Source organism: Paramacrobiotus metropolitanus, unplaced genomic scaffold, assembly GCF_019649055.1.
Source record: "Paramacrobiotus metropolitanus isolate TYO unplaced genomic scaffold, Prichtersi_v1.0 Parri_scaffold0000064, whole genome shotgun sequence".
NCBI classification, from domain to species: Eukaryota; Metazoa; Tardigrada; class Eutardigrada; order Parachela; family Macrobiotidae; genus Paramacrobiotus; species Paramacrobiotus metropolitanus.
Genome location: NW_026570284.1, coordinates 502,563 through 523,314, shown reverse-complemented (window position 1 = coordinate 523,314; position 20,752 = coordinate 502,563). Strand labels below are relative to the sequence as shown.

Below are 20,752 nucleotides of genomic sequence, written 5' to 3'. Positions count from 1 at the left end.
CTCTACTGATTATTAGAAGACTAGTGTTTTGGTGCTCTTCCATTTCCCCATAAATTCATTTCAGCACAAGAAACAAATTTCATTATGCAGACATTCACTCGCTGCATCAGGCTGGACTTTCGCCATACCATTGTTGCTTATCCGGTTCCGTAAACTAATAGTTTTATCGTAGTTTTATAATTTATAATAGTTTTATCGACAATTTTAATAACCAATACTTTTAACTGGAAATATTATTCCTGTAACACCAAATAACGTTCTGCACTCAATTTTGAAAACAAAAAAGTAATACTTAAAAACAAGGAATAATAAACACTACTATTAGAAATAAACAAATAACAATAATTAATAATAATACTGATAATGATAAAAATCGGTCATTATAATAATTGGCTCGAAAACCGATTGATCAGTCAACACGCATGATCACCAATTAAAAAAAACCATGTCAAATTAAAAACATTTTAGCAAGCGGACGCATTTACTCATTGTTTCAGGTGGAAATTTTGGCATTCTGATGGTTTTAAAATAAAGTCAATACGCAAGAGAAAGTTTAGTATGCGGACACAGCAGCACAAAATTGCGGCCTGTTAAACAGAGAGTTAGGGATTTTCGCCGGTCAGACAAAAGGGGATGGAATTTCGCCAGATAGACAGAGAGGTAGGGATTTTCGCCGGTTAGACTAAGGTACAGGATTTTCGCCAGATAGACAGAGGGTAGGAATTTCGTCCGATTAGACAGAGGGTAGGGATTTTCGCCGGTCAGACAAAGGGCAGGATTTCCGCCGGTTAGACATGAGGGTGGGTTTTTCGTCGGTCAGACACAAGGGTAAGGATTTTCGCCGGATATGCAGAGCGGTAGTAGTTCGTCATATTACAGTAAAGTTTGCTAATCAATAATTCCATAATCATTATTAACAATTATAAAAAATAAAACAATAATCAAAATTCAATGCTACAGTTTCCCAACCGAGGCCGGAGGCCGAGGTTGGGCTTGTATATACAGATACAAATCTAACGGAGAACAAAAACAAAACTGATTTGTAGAAGTACTACTCATTATAAAATATACCGAAACTTAGTTACCGACAAAAAGTAATGCAAGCTGTACGGCGGATCTGCTTATAATTAGTACGAGTACGAGTACAGAATTTTCAGAAAATACTTATTAATAAATCTTAGTGGTATCTTAATCTTACTTAGTGAGTAGTATTTTGGCTGACTTTAATAATAGACAATAGTTAATAATATTAAGTATGGCACATACAATTGTACATACCGATGATACCGTGCATGTATAACTTTACTCAGTCAATATTAATTTTCGTATGCAGTACTACGGTAGTTATACTGCACTATTAACACTAAGTAAGTACTTGTACACAAAATAGATATTTGCAATACAATACATTACTGTACTTAAATATCACACCGCACCATTGAAAATGCTGAGTGTTATTATTACATGCACTTTATTCCCTCCAACCCCATGACAACGACCTAGCCGAAATATTTCCTCCACCTTGGCGTTTGATCCAGCGAATAGTTTTTGGTTACAACAAGATGTTTTCATAATCTGCACAGTATACTAAGCGGATAAGGAACTAGACACCGGAAGACCCAGTAGTATCCCAGTTCTTTCATCGTATTCCCTTCCGTTAGGCGTACTCCATACTCGAATCAATGTCGTCTCCAAATTTGTCACCGGCAGGATTGGCCGGTCTTGGTGGCCCAGCGAAAAAGGCCGCGAAGAAGACCGAACGGAAAACGGCGGCAAACAAGAAGAAGTCTGACAAATTGGGCTCACGTTCCGGTTCATGGGCGGTAAGCATAGCACTGGGTTCATGCGCAATCAATAACCTTATAAATTTTCATTTTCCGGCACGATTTATTTACAGGCTATAGTTAATTTTAGGCTAAATTGTGTATTAATCTATAAGTACTTCTATGATCTATCGAAAGTCTTTTAATTAGCTTCACAAGTAGTTATCTACTTATACTACTGATATTAAAACAACATCTTATAATTTCATAAAATCAGTATTATATAATTCGAAATATCAATAACGTATAATTCGAAGTACAGTACCAAAGTATTTTCCAAATTTTTCATAAATGTGTTATTCGAAGACAGTCACTCCGGCAAAACGATACTGGAGCTGTAATTACAAACTTTAACAAATTTCTGTAGGCGTAGTCAACCACTTAACGTAACCAATGTTTTCGGCATTTCTTTCAAATTTTAAAAAATAACAGTTTAGTGGAAATACGAAAACGTAGGTGGAATTCATCAACAAAATTATTGGTTTTTTCTCCTAGGGAGGTCATGCTACCGCGAGCGGGATCAAACGAGGCGGAAAGAAGCGAGTACGTAATTCATAGTCATACGTCTTATACTCGTACAGATTTTGCCGTTTTGTAAATTACAGTACTTGGGGTTTTTGCTAACATAAGTCTTAAATGCAGAACACACAAAAATGTGCGTTTATATGAAACGGAATTGACCTGAGATAATGCTATTCCATCATAAAATTAAGTAAATTTAGTCCGGATATTAATAGCATCATTCGTAAGTTTATCTTTGATTGCATACTAACCCAGTTCTGCCCCAACCACCAATTATACTTATACTTTTCTTTGTAGAGTCAGAAATCGCCTCACAGTGTGGTCAAACGACATCGTCGCAGCCAAAGAGCACGAAGCGTACGTAATACATAATAAGGCATTGTGATAATGATGTTCTTACTTCATCTCTAAATGAAATTCTGCTTGCAGCGCTCCGCTGCCAGCAAAGGCGATGACAAGAAACTCTTATCGCGCCGGACCGGAAATAACATTGTTGTTCGCTTCGACACACCGGTTCTCAATTTGCGCAGTTTCTTCTAGAACTTGTGTGCTTCGTTTATGTCTGCGTTTAACAAGCAGACCATTTTCAAAGCTGGTTGAATATTACAACAACTTGTGCTTATTATTAAACGCGTTCGCCTGTAGAAATATCATCCCATTTTATACCAAATATTATTAAAGAACGCTCCTACTAACTGCCATTTATCCAGAATGTTTCCCGAAAAAGAATCACTAACCCACACCAACATAGTAAAAGAATAAAACTAAGCCACCACGGTAAATACTGAGCACCGTAACATCGGGACTGTCAAAGCCGGAATTCTCAATAACGGTAGATTTCAGGTTTATAAGGTCCATCAGCATCCAGACCGAGATAGTCAGCTTGTTCGGGTGTCAGCCGGGTCAATTTCACTCCCAAATGCGGCAAATGCAGACGGGCAACTTCCTCATCGAGCTGAAACAAACAAAAAACAGTTGGACAATTTCATTTACAAATGAATTTTAGAAACAACACACACGAACAACTCAAATGTTTTCAGAAAAAATAGGCACATACTCGTTTCGGCAGAATGTGGATGCCGACGCCGTATGCGCCAGGTCGCGTCCACAACTCCAGCTGCGCCAACACCTGATTGGTAAACGATGTGCTCATAACAAAGCTCGGGTGTCCCATAGCACAGCCTAAATTGCACAGGCGCCCCTCAGCCAACAGGATAACATGACGTCCAGATTTCAGCGTGTAGCGGTCAACCTGCGTACCGTATCCAATTATTTTCGTACCGTATTAAACTTCTACGAATGTGGTAACATTTCGCCCAACCTGTGGCTTAACGACGCGCTTCTCCACACAGTTGTCATTCAGCCACTTGACATCGATTTCAATATCGAAATGGCCAACATTGCAGACAATGGCGTCCTCCACCATGGCGCTCATGTGCTCACCGCGAATGACACCCTTGCAGCCGGTAGTGGTAACAAATATGCTGGCGCCTTGGGCGATGGCGTCCTCCAGCGGTAGTACCTGGTATCCTATGAATCAGCGCATACTTTTAATAATTTCCAAAGTAGGGCAAATTATTACTAGTATGTACCAAAAAAATATTATAAAATAAAAAACCAAAAAACAATCCAAGCAAGTTAGGTACTATTGATTTCCTTGCACTGAAACCAACAACATTTCGACAAGTACACTACCTTCCATGGCGGCTTGCAAGGCATTGATGGGATCAATTTCAGTGACGATTACTCGTGCACCGAATGCGCGTAGGGATTGTGCAGCACCTTTTCCCACATCACCGTACCCACAAACGGCGCAGATCTTCCCAGCCAACATGATATCGGTGGCGCGCTTAATACCGTCCACGAGGGATTCACGGATACCGTACAAGTTATCGAACTTGCTCTATAAAGCGACAGCCATTTAGAATTTGTTTCCGCAGAAAGTAATTTCCAAGCAAGTAACAGGCGAGTATTTGTACTAAATATCCATTATTCACCTTCGTGACAGAGTCGTTGACATTGAACGCTGGCACCTTCAGCTCTCCTTTGCGCATCATTCTGTGCAAATTGTGAACTCCGGTGGTCGTTTCCTCCGAAATCCCCTTAACGTGTGCAAGAAGATTTGGGTACTACAAGTAAACAATACATTTCGGTCAAAAATTGTGTCAGCCGTCTCATTAACTCAACAAAAAATTTCTGCAATGCGTGCAATCTGTCGTATCGCACGCGTCACATCAACTAGATGCGAATCAGATAGGCCATATCATTTAAAGACTATCACACACCGCCAAATTTATCAGTCCCTGATAAAATTAACAAGCAGAAATTATATGCATCGCGGTTGCTCTAAGTCATAAATCACAAAGAATCTCTTTGATATCTATCCAGGACACAACCAGTCCGCAAACCCAGCAGTGTAATAAGTGCGCAATTATATTTTAAAATTTTCTACGTATGTATATTGAGCACCGAGCAGTGGACAAACATTAACTAATACAGTACACATTAACCACATAATAGTCAAAATAACGATAATACTGCCAGGTGGAAATGTGTTCGAATTAGCATTCGAAGAGTCCAATTCAAATGATCTCTAGTGACTCTCTACCATACTATTAAGTACAATACCTTGTCATGGAGCAGGTTCGTCAAATCCCCACCATCATCCAGGATCATGTTGAGCGGCTCGCCGTTAGGGAAGACGAGTGTCTGCTCAATGCACCAAATATACTCTTCCTCCGTTTCTCCTTTCCACGCGTACACCGGGATACCGGTGGCGGCAATGGCAGCGGCGGCGTGATCCTGGGTGCTGAAAATGTTGCAGCTCGACCACTGAACCTGTAAAGGAGACCATCTTATAAGAATATCTAAAAAATACCAGAAAAAATTACGAAAATCGTATTTCTAAACATTACGAAACAGAAAAAATTTTTATTCTGATCGTATAATTCACCTGAGCACCCAGTTCCACTAAGGTTTCGATAAGTACTGCCGTCTGAATCGTCATGTGCAGGCATCCGGCAATACGGGCACCGCTCAGGGGCTTGGAAGCGCCGTATTTCTGGCGAAGAGCCATCAAGCCGGGCATCTCGCGCTCGGCCAGGATGATTTCGGCGCGGCCCCATTCCGCCAAAGTAGGATCAGCTGCAGTATAAAAGAGACTGTTTGCAACAGATTATTTGTTGGTTCTTACGCATACAAGTTTTCTGCATATTTTCTCAAACAAAATTTCGAACAACATTCTTACGATTAATTGGTTCCTAATATTTTTGGTACAATTTTTTTTAGTGAATAAATAAAATAAAATTGCGATAAAATAAAAAAACGACGATAACGATAACGCCATTAACCAGCCAACACCATTAATTACTGCTTAATGATAAACTGACAGGTAATAAGAAATCAATCTCGTATCATCGAAGCAATTAATGTACTTGAAAAAAACAGGCAAAGAACTTATTCACACGTACCAACTTTAAACTTGGGTTTCTCGGCATGTCCGCTTGGCATCACATTCATGGCAGCCATTTTTCTGTATTCCTAAAATGCATCATGAACTAAACTCTCACAATAATCTATGAAACGTCGGCTGAAGGTAAGCAACTAGGAAGCCATCGCTGTTGGTCGACAAAGCCGATCCATCTTGAGCGAGTGGAGAAACTGTGCAGCTGCCTAAGATGCACACAAAAATACATGTTACACTAATACAAACCTGGTTCCTCACTTTTCAATATGTATAAGAGGTGAATTCTGGACGTTTGTCGATTATATCAAGCTGGTCGCTATGATCCCGGTGTTTTTGCAGAAGCAGAAACGAAGCTTCAAAGGTTTTCATGCACTACTAAAGCCTGTTCAAGTAGCACCGAGCGCTCGGCATGGAGATGGAATCCAAAAATCCAAAAATTTCGAAATGCCCTGCAGGTTTGATCGGTTGCACAAACCGGTTAATTAGGCCGAGTGGACGGCGAATCAGTGAGCAAGTTATAAAGGGCCAAACGCGCCGGCAGATTTTGTGATTCACAAGATTCACAAAAATACATTTCGCCACAGGCGAATTCAGTTTTAGTTTTGAAAAATATGATTAAAATTTGGTATAGAAGTTTTAATCTCATATTCTAAAAGAGAGCGTTTTAAGCGGTATGGCTCATTACCGGGCCGATAGGCTAGCCGGTGACTCAGATCCTTCAGTCGGCAAGGGGACCTGTTGAACCGACTCAGCGCCGTTCATTCCGACAATACCGCTGAACCTGCGGCCTGCTAGTACTGTAGTTCCACAGACTCCAAGTTGAAGTCTGTATTCCACATTATACAAAAATTCATTTTCTGTTTTTCATCTACAGTTCTGCCTAAAGTTAGAGTAACTAGTCACTACGTATTTGTGAACAGGAACTGCTTCATTCTTCGAGTTAATCGCTTCCTGAATCGTGTGTTAGCTTTGGCGCTGTTTTGTTGTGTTTACCTTCCGTTTCGACAACTTGCACTGCATTACGATGTCCGAAGAATCTAGCCACAAGGCCCAGAAGGACTGGCGCTCCAGCAAACACCTTCACAAGCGAGCGCGTTATCTCTTGGATCATCCCGATGAAGAAATTCCCAGCGATGTTACCTTTCTTGTGGGAAATGGAGATGGTCAACCAAAACAAATCTTCAAGTGTCACAAGTAAAATGTCCTGGCAGTAAAAATTAATTCATGTTTTGATTTTTTCTCTTCTTGTTGTCTGTGCTGATGTTGCATTGTTGCTGTGCGGTAACTCGCAAGTGCTGTTGTTTAGATTCGTGCTGTCCTTGGTGAGCGCCGTGTTCCAGGCGATGTTTTATGGGCCGTTAAGCCAGTCCACAGAGGAAACCATTGAACTTTCTGATATTACACCGGCAGCATTTCAGCTGATGCTCCAGTGAGTACTGTACTATCTGTGCTCAGCAGGTATACTTCATTATATATTTTACTTCATTATATGCTTTTCTTTATTCAGTACGTATATGAAAGTGCTTCATTGTATTATTTACTGTATAATTAGGTTTTAATAAATACGTGCTTCTATTTTCGCTGTTGACGGTCTGTACGCGCGGCTTGACTGTACATTTGCTAGTCTCAGATATTTCCGAGCAGATACGCCTACGCTGACGACACGGATTTTGAGATTAGGGAAGAGATTGCAACGATGGAGAATGTCTTGAATTTATTGTATTGCTCCAAAAAGTATCTCATCTCTAAGCTGGCGAGGGCATGTCGCGATCACATTCAGTCGTGGTTGGAACTGGTCCATGCGGACATTGTTTGCTTGATTTTTCAGCAGGTACTTCTATTCCAAATATAGAATATAGAAGTATGAAAAATAGACTGGTATCACTGCTTAAAAAGTCGAAATTCTTAATTTTGCACTGAATGCTGTTATGATGGTATTGCTTTAGTTAGGATCGTACGCAGTGGAAAAGCTGCTTTGTTACTCGAGTCTGGATGCGGTTTTACACATTTGTAAAAATGTTAATATAGTTTTGTCTGATTTTAGCTTTGATTTAGGCTCGATATTTGGACGAAGAAAATCTTGCGATAATGGCGTTAGCAGAAATCTCGCGTTCCGCACCGTACATATTGAGTAGCGAAGGCTTCCTCGATATTTCCCTTCCTTGTGTGAAAGAAATCTTGGATCAGCCGAACTTGAAAGCATCCGAAAAGGAGATCTATCAGCATGTTTGCAAGTGAGCAGTTCGAATTCGAGCTTCAAAGTTTGGATCCTTTTGGAGAGATCACACCTCTAAGAATTATCGCATTTTTCCGTTTCGGTTTTAGGTGGGTAAAGCACAATGTTGCGAACGCCGCTGATAATTTACGCGAATCCTTTGGATCACTGTTGTATTCCATTCGTTTTCCAGCCTTCTCTGCTACTGAACTGTGTGACGGACCTGTAAAGGTAAAGATTCTATGCGTCTGTCTGGAATATCTGTCTTGAAAGTTTTTTATTACAGGATGGTGTGCTGACTGATCGTAATGTGCGCGAGATTTTTGAACATATGCATGGAACAGAAAAGCCAGTTCCGCCCTTCCTTGCCACGCCTCGAATGTCTCCTCCGAATCGGTACCACTGCAAATTTACTTTTGTTAACACTATGTTGAAAGACACGTGCTGGTCACCTTCTAACGTGTGGGTTATAATGTATCCGGACTACGCTCCGGAATGTTGTCGTTTTGTGCGGCAAATCGTTGAAGGGCATTTTCGCATTCAGTTTGGAGGCTATGCAAATGAGTTTTCCAGTTGCAAAAGCCCTGGGCCAGCGGTAATCGAAGAGGCTTCCGTGTTGTCACATTCGGAGATGGGTGCTTGCTGGTTGGAATGGGATGTTGGAGAAAAGAATATTATTACTGGCCTTCGTATAGCTGCTTGGAGGAAACCCGCTGCTAATCACAGCGCGGTGTTTGGCTGTGTGAGAGATACCGATGATATTCAAGATTTGTTCCGCAACGTGTCGTTTCTTCCCAAATCAAGTACCTCTATTAAGAACTTTCGAATCCGTGAAGAAGAGTAACGGAATTGTGAGAAAATGTTGTATATGAATTTTTGTTTGTTTGTGTTTTGCTTTAAATACAGCCCTGCCGGGCCAAGTTGGGGCAGTTTTTTCTAAAAATTACTACATGTCTGCCGTCAACAAATAAATAAATATTTATTTTTAACTTGATTGCCGAAGGTGTCAGGCATCTTTTGAACTATAGGTCTCTTTGTTTAGAAGATGCTTACAATCACAGGGAGGTGAAAACTAAAGTCGACCAACTTAAAAATACCTCTAAACCCGTATGGAGTGACAGCTTACCTCCCACTCATTATTTTTTTAAAAATTCGGTTGAGACCGTAGTTTAAAGGTGATAAACTACAGCTGATTATCATTCAATTCTTCTGTTGGAAGTGCTTGACAACAGGCGATTTCAGCCAAGGCTCTATGACCTTTGCACACCGTCGGCGAGCAGCGTCAAAGTGAAGGGTGACCTTATCTTCGACCTCGCCGCGCAGCCGCAGAATGCCAGAGAAAGCCGTTTCTTAAAATCTCGTTCCCAAAGCAATAAGCGTCAGCTCCATGTTTTCAATCCATGTAAGAAGCGGAAGACACTCGTTTCCAACAAACTTCGACAGCCATCTTAAGGTTTTGTTGCTGCAGCTTTTCTGTTTTTTTGTCCCACTCTTCTGCCACTCCACCTCCCCGCCTATGAGGCAAGAATTTCTCGGCACATCAAAGTGGACTAAGAGGGCCTATGACTTATTCATAGAGAGTAATAGTTTTTAGGTCACCTCACTCTATGCGTTAGGCACCCACCTTCCTCGTTAGGCCACTTTTAACATGCAAGTCTATGGGAGGTGTCCCTTGTGGTTAGGCCAAGTCAACCACTGATTGCTCAAGATTTTTGTTCTGACCCGTGACAAATACCTTTTTGGTCACTCAACAGTTTGCAGAAAAGCTCACGCAAAAATATTGATCGGTGAATTTTTTAGAGTTGCAGTTGTAAGGATCCCACACAGGACTACTACCTCACCCCCTAAATCAACCTTCGGCTCCCTACTGTCAAATCAAAACACCCCGATTTTAGTGTTTTTGGATTGGCGATAAAAAGTTACACGGGAATAGTTTAAACATAGAAACAAAGCTAATAATAAAAATATTTGCTAATTGTTTAACAAAAGTGCCCCAACTTGGCCCGGCAGGGCTGTAATTCAGCGTTTAAAATTAATTGTTCTGTGAAGTTCGTATGAATGTTTTATTCGTAATTGTTTTATGTACTGTACATACATACGTTTTTGGCGGTTGCGACTTTACTGCAGAATTCGAGTTTTTTAATTGATTGGTTTCTGATGCACCGAGCTCGTTATCGGTGTATTTTTCATTCTCCTGTCGTTCTGCAACTGTGAATTTTGACAATAATAATCCGATAAATTTATTTGCATCCGCACGGAGTGTTCGTAAATTCAACAAAAAATAATCACATTTCTAATAAAACTTCATATAAGTTTGTACCAGTAACAGGGGAACAATCTGTATAAAAAACCAAATACCGAACAAAATACTAGCACCTATGATCGCGTTCAATCAGAACCGTTTTGTCAACTATCACAAGATAACAAAGTATCAAATTATTTACATCGCTAACAACTTTTGAAGGGCCAGTATTAATGTAATCATCAGGAAAGAAATACCAATTTTACCAGATGCACTGATGGTTATAGGATGCGACTCTACCATTTGGGCATGCGCCACCGGAAGTTGTTCGTCGACTGATACGTTGACGACCTGCTCCTCCTTCGGCCGCACACCCATATCGTTGAGTTCCTCCATTGCGTCGTCAATATGGTTATCCGGGAATGCATACGAAGGAACTATTTTCGAGAACCACGGGTGATAAGGGAAACGCGCGCTAAGTGGTTTAAAAACGCTATCGATGGTGTTGCCGGAGGCGACAAAGTCTTTTTTATTATCTGACCGGCAACCGAACCACCAGACATCGTTGGGCCGTGGATAATCCGCTTCTACTGCGAATTTCTTATCGTTGAAGCGGTAATAATTGGGGCCCGAGAAGAAGAAGGTTTTGCCATTTTTCCATTGGAAGGCCGCGTCAATACGGGGCGGAAGACCGCTCCATGTACTCAACGATTTTGGATAGTCACTGGACACAGGACTGGATGCGGTGCTGTCGTAGCGCCAATACTGCGTGCCTAATATGAATACAGCAGTTTAAAATAATGATTTACACAGCAATTTAAAATAACGTCTACCTTTAATGAAATATGTGTTTCCGTTTCCGCTCCAAACAAAAGCCGCATCGATATCATTAGGGATGCCGGCGAAGCCTTTACTGATTGATTTTGGATAACCTTTCTTCGGGATTTTGTTTTCGAATCGCCAATACTTGTCTCCCTAAAACATTAATAACCATAACACTTTGAACGAGTACTCATAATTTTTCGACAAAACGCCTGAATTTTTACACTTCAAAATTTCTGCGCTTAACCCGAAAGTCCATATCTGAATATAAAAAGATATATGTCTATATGTACATTATTTTACGTTTTTATGTACATATTTTGATATATATCCGTATTTTTATTTTTATGTTTACCTTGAAGAAGAATGTTTTTCCGTCACTCCACGTCAGCGCAGCATCGAGCTTTCCGGGTAGGCCAAACCAATCCTCGGCTATTTTTCTGGGATAGCCGATTTCCACGCCGTAATCGGTCAGCTGATAGTACATATCGTCTTTAAACGCGTACGTGATGCCATCCGCTGTCACGGTGATGGCGTCGACGGTGGGCGATTGGCAGACGCTGACACCGGGGCCCTGTGGAATGTACGGACGCGGACGGACGGCGGTCGGTGCGGGTGGTCGCGTTGGGGGTGGTGCCGGTGTGGATGCCGGCTGCGACACGGAAATACGGTTGCGACCGAAACTAGGTGGCCCATAAATATCCTGAATGGCGGCGATATCATCGGGATCCAGTTGGAGGTTATCGTCGTAGCCGCGATAAAACGGGGCCATCAGGGAGGAGCGGACATTAGAATGGGACAGGCCCAGGGAATGTCCGAATTCATGCGCGGCGACTTGGAATAAATTCGTACCTGTAATGTTATTAGAATCCATAAACTTTTCAGTAAGCATTGTACGATGTACATATGTACGCTTATCCGTCGAAATCACAACGTTAACTGTTGAAAATACTACGCGAATTGGCAAAGGAGATATTATGTTAATTCATTTTTCCTTTATGGGAATAAATGGAAAATTGTTTTAATTAATTGGTAGATATGTACCATATCTTCCGGTTGTCCACGATTCGGATTCGTCGAAATGAGCGTCACCACCGTATCTGCACGATGCATGGGCCTCGTCAACACATTATTCTATGCAAGATAAACGGCAAAATTTAATCGTGTTATCTTACTGTGGAAAGTAAGCATGAGCAAGTGTTTTCCCAGGTCCATCAAAAGGATCGCCGTCGCCGTGCTCGAATTTCGCAAATCGCACATCGATGTGCACATTCCCGCCGTTTGATTTGGTGAAGGTCAGATCCGAATTATCAGACCATATCTGCAAATAGCAACCACGTGTATAATGTGACAATTGCTGTTTATGGAATGTTTAGCATGTGTCTCAAAATCCGATTCAGTTACTGTAATTGACAGTGTGAGTGTTAGGAAATTTCTATACATAATGCTGATCCTTAATTCTCTGTCAAACTTCATTCAGCAATTTTATGCAAAATGTTTATGCTTAGTTGCTTACCACGATATCATAGATTCATGAAAGGTTCTATTCTGTTACTATTTACTTAAATGGTCTACAGATAAAAATTTAAATAAAACATTTTCATTATTAAGTCTCGTAAATCGCAGTTTGTGTCTATTACCATTAATACTATATTAGCACGTAATCGGAATGTGGCAGATGTCATAAACATATATAGATATTAGATATTAGTTTTTACCTTCCAAGCGCGAGCAAGTTGCGACTCCACATCACCGCGGTTCAACTGACTGGTCATCTGCGAAACTGACCACGTCAAATCCTTGACCTTCCATTTGCTGCCCTGCAGGACAAAACGCTTGCGGCGCTTATGAGTCTGTCCGCTAGGCGGCGGTGTTTCGCCATCCACAACATCAGGTACACCGCATCGAGGTGCGGCCATCATGCGCTTAGTTTCCGCATCCAACACACCTGCAACCAGTTACAACATCGTAATTAGAATCACATACATATGTGGTCAAGGTGTTGTACTCAAGTGCAGTAAAACAGACAAACTGTTTAACTGAAGGTTCTGCAAACACCGGCGTGACACCTGTACATACACATGCACACATTATAAATTGATTGAAAATTGTGCCCTAAATATTTACAGCAATAATCATACATAACGGCGATCGCGTACAAAAATTGCCACTAGTACGTAAAACCTATTGATTTTGCGCTGAGTCATCGTGCACACATGTGAATCAAATACGCGCAGGGGAAATGATTCACGGTGCTGCAGCAGAAGCTGACCGGCAGGATGCCTGCCTGGCCTGCACTCTGCAGTGGGCAAGCATCCTTACCCGTTTCCGGTAGCCCCGCAAAGCTCTGAAAGGACTTGATAGCGTCTGCCAATTGTGTTGCTGCTGCTGCGGTGTCGGTGTTAGCGGTGTTAGCGGTGTTAGTAGAACCCCCAGCTTCGAGCCGCTGGTTCTTACCGGTTATGGGTAAGTTAGCGAACGTCTGAAAGGTCTTCACCGCATCGGCAAAGTGCTCATGGTCAATGATGCTGCCCGTCTCGGGATTAGGTTTTTGCAGATAACCGAATTTTTGCAAATAACCGTGAGCCTGCAAAATTAATTCCTATTCAACTATCGAGATAAATGGACCAATTAACGCATTGCACAGTACCTGGGCCTGCAGTTAATGCCCCGTACCGCACTTCACGAATTACAATTACATAAATGTACATAACAAGTCCATGCGCATTTATATTACCGGTATGCGAATTATTTCTATGCTTTTGCATGTTACGTACTATATCCGCCATGAAAACTTATTAAAAACTTTTCTAAGCTAATTAGACCATTTCTTTGTATGTAGCAAATTAAGTGATCGATTCTTCACTAAAATTGTATTTATAGTTCGTAAAGTTTTTTAACTTACATCGGGATCCGATTCCAATGGTAATAATGGCGTAGCATAAACAATAACTGCAGCGGTCAATATGCTAACACTTTGCAACATATGCTGCGCCAGCATTTTTAAAACTGCAAAGTACTACCAAATGGAGACGAATTAATTGTTCATCTGCGCATGCACACAAGGAAAAGCGTTGTAACGATCACAGCGACGCGGCGTTTCCAATGCGCAAGATATGAATAGTAAAATAAAATATCCAAACAAAAACCAATCCCTAACTTTATTTCTTGCAGATATTTCTCGCTGGGCGCGTTATCAATCGCGTGCAGCATGCACCAGCAAAAACACACACGATGCAATCTGGCGCTGCTACTGTTGTTGGAAAATGGTTTGATGAACGCGATATACCCGGCCAGCAGCAGCCGAGAAATGTTCTGCAAGAATAAACTAATAACCTGACTCACACCAATCATTAAAATTATGGTCGGCTTTATATATCATCACACTCCTAGTCATCGTCCTCGCCTACATTTTTCTCTTGTCGACCGGACCATGCAAAGTGGGCGGTACCGGTAGCAATGCAAAACCAAAACAATGCATAACGCCAAATGGAGCACGCGTATCAAGTGTTACGCAGGGGAATCAGGCCAGACCTTCACCTCGCGGTGCGCTACGTCACAGCGGATAACTGGTATTGCACCTGGATGCATGTTTAAACACCTTTAACATTGGCCGGCCGCTTGTCCGGTGCAGCAGTTGTACGTACGCGTCATGTACTGACCATCCTGGTGCGCCGATCAAATGTATCATATCCGGCGATTATAGGCCACACATGTGTAGTAGATCGCGTGTAATATCCGTCTAATAATGAGACAACGTTTGCTGAACATCTTTGTAATGACCCTGGCATCAGTGGTTCTTCCGCGATAACGCTCTATGTGATGCAGCAAAATCCCTGACAAATTAATTTGGTTTATTGCCGTATCGTGTGTACGTATGTGCGGTCAAGTTCGTTTACAGAAGTGTTTACTGTTGTTTAGACTGCATAATCGGTATTGAATACGGAAACGGCCATATATGCCGATAGGAAGTTGTCAAGCGATTACAACGTACGCTTCCTGGATGTTGCGGTTATAAGTAGACGTCGATTTGCCGGCGTGCGCATATATAGACACTTCCTCAAACTACGCAATCGCTGTTTTACTGCTTTCATTTTTCATTTAACCAAAGTTTTCAAAACTACCGTACTTTCTATTATCCGATCCTAACTACAACCTACAGAAATAACCATCGCTGCCTTTGAGACAAAAATAAATCATGAAATAGATAGAAGTATCGCTGAAATTGCTCGTTTAAGTTGTAACTTGAAAATAGGTACAGTATATAGTTCGCGCTTCCGGTCATTATTGCCCGCGAACAATAAAATTTACGCTTTTACTATTTTTGTACGACGCTTTAAACTGGCAAGTTAGGATTTACTTTTTATTAAGTGTATGTGACTAACAATAAGTACTGCGGGAAAAATATACTAACCAGCCGTGCGGAACAAAACAATAAAACTAAACAATCCAAAAATACTGCGCTACTATTTTACCGCGATTAAAACATCACATTCATTTTGGGTTTACACTTTACAGATCTCGCTTCTACAACGCTACTTCCAGTCAGAAATTAAATTTCACATGCATCTCCTCATCATTATCCGAATACTCCACCGTGTCCAGTTCTTCCAGAGGTACGCCGCTCTCCGACCGATCCAGACGCGAGAACAACGGTGAAGCCGGCGGCAGCGCCGGTGGCGGCGTCGGCGGTCGTGGTTGGTAGACGAAGATGCGCTTGATCAGTTCCAAATGCACCAGATCCGTGCTGATGTGCTTCTGCGGCAGTTTGACCGTTTCCGCCAGCCGCTTCACGTTCATTCTGCCCAGAGCATGCGACAGTGTTTCCGGATCTTCCGACAGACTGCGACGACTGCTGCGTGGACTGAAGGGATCGGGCAGAACACGGTGGCGATCGTCGGAGGCACGGGACACTGCGCGTTCAGTGGCCGAACCGGGCCGCTCTTCCCAAGCGGATGCGGAAGGGATCGGAGAAGTCGGGCTGGCGGCGGGCAAAACACGGGGCCGATGTCGGCGAAAATAATCCTATTAACGACAGATCAGTACTCACTGTTTAGCGAATACTTGCAGCCTTTTAATTCTGTCAACGCCATCAGCCAAGAAACGAGGAACACATAACTGACATTAAATTTTAAGACAGGGATAAGAAATGTCGTACAACGTGTTCATCATGATCCTCGTGAAATCCAAATGTGTTGGGTATTACAGTAGAAAAGCGCCAATACAAACTAGCAATCAGCCGTGAACTTAAGCGATCAGATGGACTGTTGGACACGCACCTGTACAATCTGCTTTTCCGTCGGCTGCTTGTTGGTTTTCTGCTCTTTTGGAATCCAGTTCATTTTTATTGTTTTAAATGCGGTTTGCACTATCAAAACACTAGTAGAAATCAGCCGAACGGCGCGGATTATGTTCGAGACAGAAAGATGATAAGCAACAAAGGCCGAATAACTTTGCAAAATTAGCAAACTAAATAACAAAATTAATCTGTCAGGCGGTTATCAAAATAATAATACTGCATACGTACTTAGGTTAGGAAGTTCAGAAAAAAACTTTTGGTATTAAACTTACACAAATTGTACGAGTTACTGTGAAGTGAGAACAGAGACGTGAGTCAGAGTGCAGTACACCGTTAAATACAGACAGTAGTTAAATGGCACCTTTGGGCTTTGCACTCCGGTAGTCAATGATTGATCAGCTGCTGTTGTACAGACTGTACGAGATGAATTATGGTAGGGGTACTAAAGCATTCAGATTACCGTATGCGTTGGTTTTTTTCCCTGCATTGCATTTTTTCACTAGTTTCACCAGACAGTTTTCTTTTGCAAGATTTCATTTGATTTTTCCGAACTATTGTGGTCATACCTTTTGATTGCTGTTGATAACAGTGATTTATTGTCACTTGTTCTCATTCAGTACGCTTACACTGTGATGCGATTCATCTTTATACGGCAGAAGTCAGAACCATACCGCCTTATCTGTGCGTATCGCATATCAGCTGTTAAGTCCTTACCGCAGGCGCAAAACTGCTTTTGATGTCGACAGTGGAAATTCATACAGCTGACGTTACGTAATACAGAATACTCTGCATTCTCGATTCCATAATATATTTCACAGCTCCGCTGTGTTTCTCCTTCGTCTGTTCACCCTCGATTACCTGCGCTCGCGGATTCCCGTTTCTCTGCGAAAATGGTTTTTGGGATTGATAAAGTCTTGACAGGCATCGTCAAGTACCACCAGACTGTCCGCTCGGGAATGGTGGAGCAGTTTAAGCGCGTTCGCGATAATCCCATCGTGAGTACGCGGTTCCTGTGCATGCCTCTTTAGCTAAGGTTTCTGAGGGTGATGGCTGAAGCGAGATTTGAAAGTGTTTGGTGGTGTGTGTTGTAGCCCTCGGTGCTGATGTATACCTGCATGGATTCCCGTATGATTCCGTCCCGTTTCACCCAGACGAATGTGGGAGAGATGTTCATTGTGCGGAATGCTGGCGTGCTGATACCACACCATAAATATTACGGAAGCGATGCCACTATAAGTAAGGCAGCAGCACCTGCTAGTTCTCAGTCGAAACCCAGGCTGATACCTTTCGTTACAATTTCTATGCAGTTTTTGAATTTTTTAGGTTCGTTTATTGAATGTTTGTAGCGAGAATTGAAGTATTTTGCCTCAGGCGCGGTTAATTATTTTCTGATTTATTTGGGTTTTGAAAACAGTTTGATTCGCGAAAACGTTTCTGGATTAAGTATTTAAGTTATTGTTTTTCTAATATTTATTAGGTTTCTAACGTTTTTCTAACACGATATCTTATTGGCTGCCAAACTCAAATGAATTGCTAAGGAAACAGTATAGTGGTTTTTTGGGCAGTGAATGGGTAGAGAATGGGCTATTTTACAATATTTTTGATATGTAATGAGTATATTCAGTATGCGATTAATTACTGAAAGGATCTGGTAAAAAGTTTTCATACAATATACGATGAATTCAACGTTTATATCCTTTCCTCTCGTTTTATTTACTTAATTTTACTGTACCTTTGTTATTGGTATCTCTCACATGTCAGCTGCATTCTTCGGTTTTGAGTGCTGTTTCATGGTAGTTTTTGCGTGATTGATATTAATGAGTTGTGATTAGAATAAAATGATGTTTTAGAGCGAGTTGCTGAATGGTTACGCTTATTCTGCATGTGTTGAAAATGAACCGCTTAAAGCAAACTAAAACCGTATTCGAGCAACCGCTTAAAACCGCTTAAAGCAAACTAAACCTTACATTGTTGAAAGTACGAGTTGCGGACTACCTAAAGGCGAAACTTGTGCAACTCATAATATATTAGAAATTAAAAGAAATATCCAGCTTTCGGTAGCTGTGCTATAAAGACACAAAGTCAGAAACGTAATCCGGAATAAAGTATGTTTTTAAAAAAAACAGTTAGCGCATACCAGCGCATAAAATAAATAAATAAAATTAATTATAATAATAAGCGCATAAAATAGCGCATAAAATTAATTATAATAATAATGTACGCAGTAAACAGTAATGCTGAAAAGTTCCATAATGCCATGGTCAACCAAGGTACTTCCGGTGCAGCTTTGATTCCGCATTTTAATCATAATGATAATGCACTGCGATTACAGTGTGTGCGCGATTTTCATCGCAGTTTAGTAGTGTTTACTTAAATTTCTCCGACCGACGTGTATTATTATTGCACGCCATAATGTTTGTTCTACCTGTCGGTGATATTTCACATTTTGTTTGTCCATTGTAGCAACTGAACCTGGAGCGATGGAGCTGGCTTGTGTGATAAACGCAGTCCAGGATGTGATAGTTTGCGGACATTCAGATTGCAAGGTTGGTGGCCTCTTTTTTAGAGCTGCGGTATAATCGTTTAATTTTTTATAACTGAGATTGAGACAGAATTTTTTTACGATAATTTGGGCGCTAGAAGTGAATACTGGTTAGTGGGCACTAGGTACTACTTATTTTCAAGATAGAAATAATAGAAGCAACGTACTTGTTAAAGAATGTTTGTCTTCTGGAGGTAAGAGTGGTTAATCGGGATGAAGTGGTAATTAATTCATGGACAATTTCCTGTATCTGGTATTTTTTTATTTATAACGGATCAAGAATTGATACAACAGAAGGTCAATGATGTAACCAAATGTTATAAAATATTACGATCACGATTGATCATGATGGAGAGAGACAACTTGAGGCGCAGTGGGCACTCGGGCGAACTTGTGTTCTCGATTTAAACAAGGACAAGTATTCATTAGTCTTTTAAGAGATTGTTAATTCTCCAAAGTGAGCCGGTTTCATTATTGATCATTGCCGGGTCTGGTTTCCTGTTGTCGCTTCCTGCAGCCATTTGTGAAGAAAATAATAACGATTTTTCCACACAGGCGATGAATCTCCTGCAGAATCTACGGAGCGAAGGCCTAACGGATCCGGCGCAAGTCCGTGAGTCACCGCTGCGTTCCTGGCTGCTGCGCTACGGCGGCGACTCATGGACGCACTTCGAGACGATGCTGCGCGCCGAGAAGAACCGACTGGTATTCATGGAAGGCCATCATGCACATGAAGCGGTAATTGATCCAAAAAACCAATTTGTCACCGCCGATAAGTTCTCACAAGTCAGTACACTGCATCAACTGGAGAATATTACGTCCTATCCCTTCATGCAGCGCCTGGTCGATGGCGGTCTGGTCCGTCTGCATGCCATGTGGTTTGACATCTACACCGGGAATATCTTCTACTTTAGTAAGCCGCATAAAATGTTCGTGGAGATCACCGAAGAGAACTGGGATGATTTTCTGGATGAGAAAGAACGGGAAGCTATTAGCAAACAGGTTAAATATGGCCTAATGCGAAAAATAGCTCTTTAGTGTTGTGTTATGGCTCTCATACGATTACAATGCTAAGAGAGAATCGGAGATTAGGCTTCCGCGAAAGTTTCTATTTTTATGCTTTTATTTTTGAAAAAAAAAAAATAATGGTTTCCGCTTTTTTTCCTATGCAATCTCGGTGGTATTATAGCGCTCTTAACGGTGTGTTTTTCATGTCAAGAAAGAAAAGGGAGTGCTGTGAGAAATTGTGAGAATGTATGACCTTTTGAATGCGTTAGTTGGAGGCGTGTGGGTTGAAACTTGGAGCGAGTGGACAAAAGTTGTCACTGAATTGTTCCTTTATTTATTTTATTCTCTTCTGTATATCTGTTGCTCATTGAAAATTTTCGGTTGTTCTGCGGACACTGAATTGAAATTCTGTGTACGTTGCCGTTGATAGTCAGATTGACATATTGTTTGCCATAAACATTGCTTGCATTTCTCCACTTTTTGCCTTGTATTGGTAAAATAATATTTTGCTAATTTCTCTGTCTTGTCTCGCGTTGGCTGTTCGGCGCTGTTGTCGCTCGATGAGTTCATAATGCCGGTTTGGACAGGAAGCCAAACAGAGTGTCCCGAAATGTCGGCCATGATCATGAATAAAAAGTGTCTTGGTTTTTTCGTCTGGCTGATACTGTGTGCCCATTGAATTTTAAGTTGGGAATTCAATGTGTAGCATCGTCTGTGTTCATGACGCGAGAAATTCATTCATCGTAACCAGCGGCAAGCATGCATAAATCATTTGCATAGATAAAAATCAAATACTTTCACAAAAAGATGCCG

The 20,752-nt window shown here is 41.4% G+C and overlaps 6 protein-coding genes across 8 annotated transcripts; 3 read left to right on the top strand and 3 right to left on the bottom strand.

Moving 5' to 3' along the window:
* The first annotated feature begins 1,498 nt into the window (after nt 1-1,498).
* Nucleotides 1,499-2,993, top strand: LOC129593891 (uncharacterized). Its single transcript, XM_055490387.1, has 4 exons — nt 1,499-1,823; nt 2,319-2,366; nt 2,643-2,702; nt 2,775-2,993. Exons 1-4 carry the CDS (start codon nt 1,683-1,685, stop codon nt 2,883-2,885), a joined length of 360 nt encoding a protein of 119 aa, XP_055346362.1. The 5' UTR covers nt 1,499-1,682; the 3' UTR covers nt 2,886-2,993.
* LOC129593889 (adenosylhomocysteinase-like) lies at nt 2,954-6,216 on the bottom strand. Of its 2 annotated transcripts, none has more exons than XM_055490385.1 (9): nt 6,058-6,216; nt 5,816-5,885; nt 5,299-5,489; nt 4,974-5,183; nt 4,343-4,474; nt 4,041-4,248; nt 3,667-3,875; nt 3,403-3,597; nt 2,954-3,300 (listed from the first exon to the last, which is right to left on the bottom strand). In XM_055490385.1, the coding sequence occupies exons 2-9, from the start codon at nt 5,871-5,873 to the stop codon at nt 3,169-3,171; spliced, it is 1,335 nt and encodes a 444-aa protein (XP_055346360.1). In that variant the 5' UTR covers nt 5,874-5,885; nt 6,058-6,216; the 3' UTR covers nt 2,954-3,168. The 2 variants fall into 2 exon arrangements, with proteins under 2 accessions (XP_055346360.1, XP_055346361.1); XM_055490386.1 differs by having other exon boundaries at nt 6,070-6,216.
* A 366-nt stretch (nt 6,217-6,582) lies between these two features.
* Nucleotides 6,583-9,196, top strand: LOC129593888 (BTB/POZ domain-containing protein 2-like). The gene is made up of 6 exons (XM_055490384.1): nt 6,583-7,005; nt 7,118-7,240; nt 7,456-7,642; nt 7,867-8,045; nt 8,137-8,257; nt 8,313-9,196. The coding sequence occupies exons 1-6, from the start codon at nt 6,836-6,838 to the stop codon at nt 8,868-8,870; spliced, it is 1,338 nt and encodes a 445-aa protein (XP_055346359.1). The 5' UTR covers nt 6,583-6,835; the 3' UTR covers nt 8,871-9,196.
* Nucleotides 9,197-10,243: 1,047 nt separating this feature from the next.
* LOC129593831 (stromelysin-3-like) lies at nt 10,244-14,426 on the bottom strand. Its single transcript, XM_055490307.1, has 8 exons — nt 13,996-14,426; nt 13,548-13,677; nt 12,809-13,038; nt 12,266-12,411; nt 12,135-12,190; nt 11,446-11,942; nt 11,102-11,243; nt 10,244-11,041 (listed from the first exon to the last, which is right to left on the bottom strand). The coding sequence occupies exons 1-8, from the start codon at nt 14,089-14,091 to the stop codon at nt 10,467-10,469; spliced, it is 1,872 nt and encodes a 623-aa protein (XP_055346282.1). The 5' UTR covers nt 14,092-14,426; the 3' UTR covers nt 10,244-10,466.
* A 1,209-nt stretch (nt 14,427-15,635) lies between these two features.
* LOC129593838 (uncharacterized) lies at nt 15,636-16,626 on the bottom strand. Its single transcript, XM_055490313.1, has 2 exons — nt 16,370-16,626; nt 15,636-16,115 (listed from the first exon to the last, which is right to left on the bottom strand). The coding sequence occupies exons 1-2, from the start codon at nt 16,430-16,432 to the stop codon at nt 15,636-15,638; spliced, it is 543 nt and encodes a 180-aa protein (XP_055346288.1). The 5' UTR covers nt 16,433-16,626.
* Nucleotides 16,627-16,828: 202 nt separating this feature from the next.
* On the top strand, nt 16,829-20,584 carry LOC129593851 (beta carbonic anhydrase 1-like). 2 transcript variants are annotated; one of them, XM_055490335.1, is made up of 5 exons: nt 16,829-17,384; nt 17,481-17,625; nt 18,853-18,935; nt 19,487-19,933; nt 20,151-20,584. In XM_055490335.1, the coding sequence occupies exons 1-5, from the start codon at nt 17,280-17,282 to the stop codon at nt 20,169-20,171; spliced, it is 801 nt and encodes a 266-aa protein (XP_055346310.1). In that variant the 5' UTR covers nt 16,829-17,279; the 3' UTR covers nt 20,172-20,584. The 2 variants fall into 2 exon arrangements, with proteins under 2 accessions (XP_055346310.1, XP_055346309.1); XM_055490334.1 differs by having other exon boundaries at nt 16,830-17,384; nt 19,487-20,584.
* The last annotated feature ends 168 nt before the right edge of the window (nt 20,585-20,752 follow it).

What these genes read in the sequence shown, in the direction of transcription:
- LOC129593888 (XM_055490384.1), top strand. Translation starts at nt 6,836, where the DNA reads ATGTCCGAAGAATCTAGCCACAAGGCCCAGAAGGACTGGCGCTCCAGC. An exon ending in CAAATCTTCAAGTGTCACAA is followed by an intron (nt 7,006 to 7,117) that starts GTAAAATGTCCT and finishes GCTGTTGTTTAG; the next exon opens with ATTCGTGCTGTCCTTGGTGA. An exon ending in ATCTATCAGCATGTTTGCAA is followed by an intron (nt 8,046 to 8,136) that starts GTGAGCAGTTCG and finishes TTTCGGTTTTAG; the next exon opens with GTGGGTAAAGCACAATGTTG.
- LOC129593831 (XM_055490307.1), bottom strand. Translation starts at nt 14,091, where the DNA reads ATGCTGGCGCAGCATATGTTGCAAAGTGTTAGCATATTGACCGCTGCA. An exon ending in CATTGGAATCGGATCCCGAT is followed by an intron (nt 13,678 to 13,995) that starts GTAAGTTAAAAA and finishes TTAATTTTGCAG; the next exon opens with GCTCACGGTTATTTGCAAAA. An exon ending in AAACACATATTTCATTAAAG is followed by an intron (nt 11,042 to 11,101) that starts GTAGACGTTATT and finishes TATTCATATTAG; the next exon opens with GCACGCAGTATTGGCGCTAC.
- LOC129593851 (XM_055490334.1), top strand. Translation starts at nt 17,280, where the DNA reads ATGGTTTTTGGGATTGATAAAGTCTTGACAGGCATCGTCAAGTACCAC. An exon ending in CGGAAGCGATGCCACTATAA is followed by an intron (nt 17,626 to 18,852) that starts GTAAGGCAGCAG and finishes TGTCCATTGTAG; the next exon opens with CAACTGAACCTGGAGCGATG. An exon ending in GCGGACATTCAGATTGCAAG is followed by an intron (nt 18,936 to 19,486) that starts GTTGGTGGCCTC and finishes TTTTCCACACAG; the next exon opens with GCGATGAATCTCCTGCAGAA.
- LOC129593889 (XM_055490385.1), bottom strand. Translation starts at nt 5,873, where the DNA reads ATGGCTGCCATGAATGTGATGCCAAGCGGACATGCCGAGAAACCCAAG. An exon ending in TAGTGGAACTGGGTGCTCAG is followed by an intron (nt 5,184 to 5,298) that starts GTGAATTATACG and finishes TCTCCTTTACAG; the next exon opens with GTTCAGTGGTCGAGCTGCAA. An exon ending in CGAACCTGCTCCATGACAAG is followed by an intron (nt 4,475 to 4,973) that starts GTATTGTACTTA and finishes GTTTACTTGTAG; the next exon opens with TACCCAAATCTTCTTGCACA.
- LOC129593891 (XM_055490387.1), top strand. Translation starts at nt 1,683, where the DNA reads ATGTCGTCTCCAAATTTGTCACCGGCAGGATTGGCCGGTCTTGGTGGC. An exon ending in CACGTTCCGGTTCATGGGCG is followed by an intron (nt 1,824 to 2,318) that starts GTAAGCATAGCA and finishes TTTTTCTCCTAG; the next exon opens with GGAGGTCATGCTACCGCGAG. An exon ending in AACGAGGCGGAAAGAAGCGA is followed by an intron (nt 2,367 to 2,642) that starts GTACGTAATTCA and finishes TTTTCTTTGTAG; the next exon opens with AGTCAGAAATCGCCTCACAG.
- LOC129593838 (XM_055490313.1), bottom strand. Translation starts at nt 16,432, where the DNA reads ATGAACTGGATTCCAAAAGAGCAGAAAACCAACAAGCAGCCGACGGAA. An exon ending in CGGAAAAGCAGATTGTACAG is followed by an intron (nt 16,116 to 16,369) that starts GTGCGTGTCCAA and finishes TGTCGTTAATAG; the next exon opens with GATTATTTTCGCCGACATCG.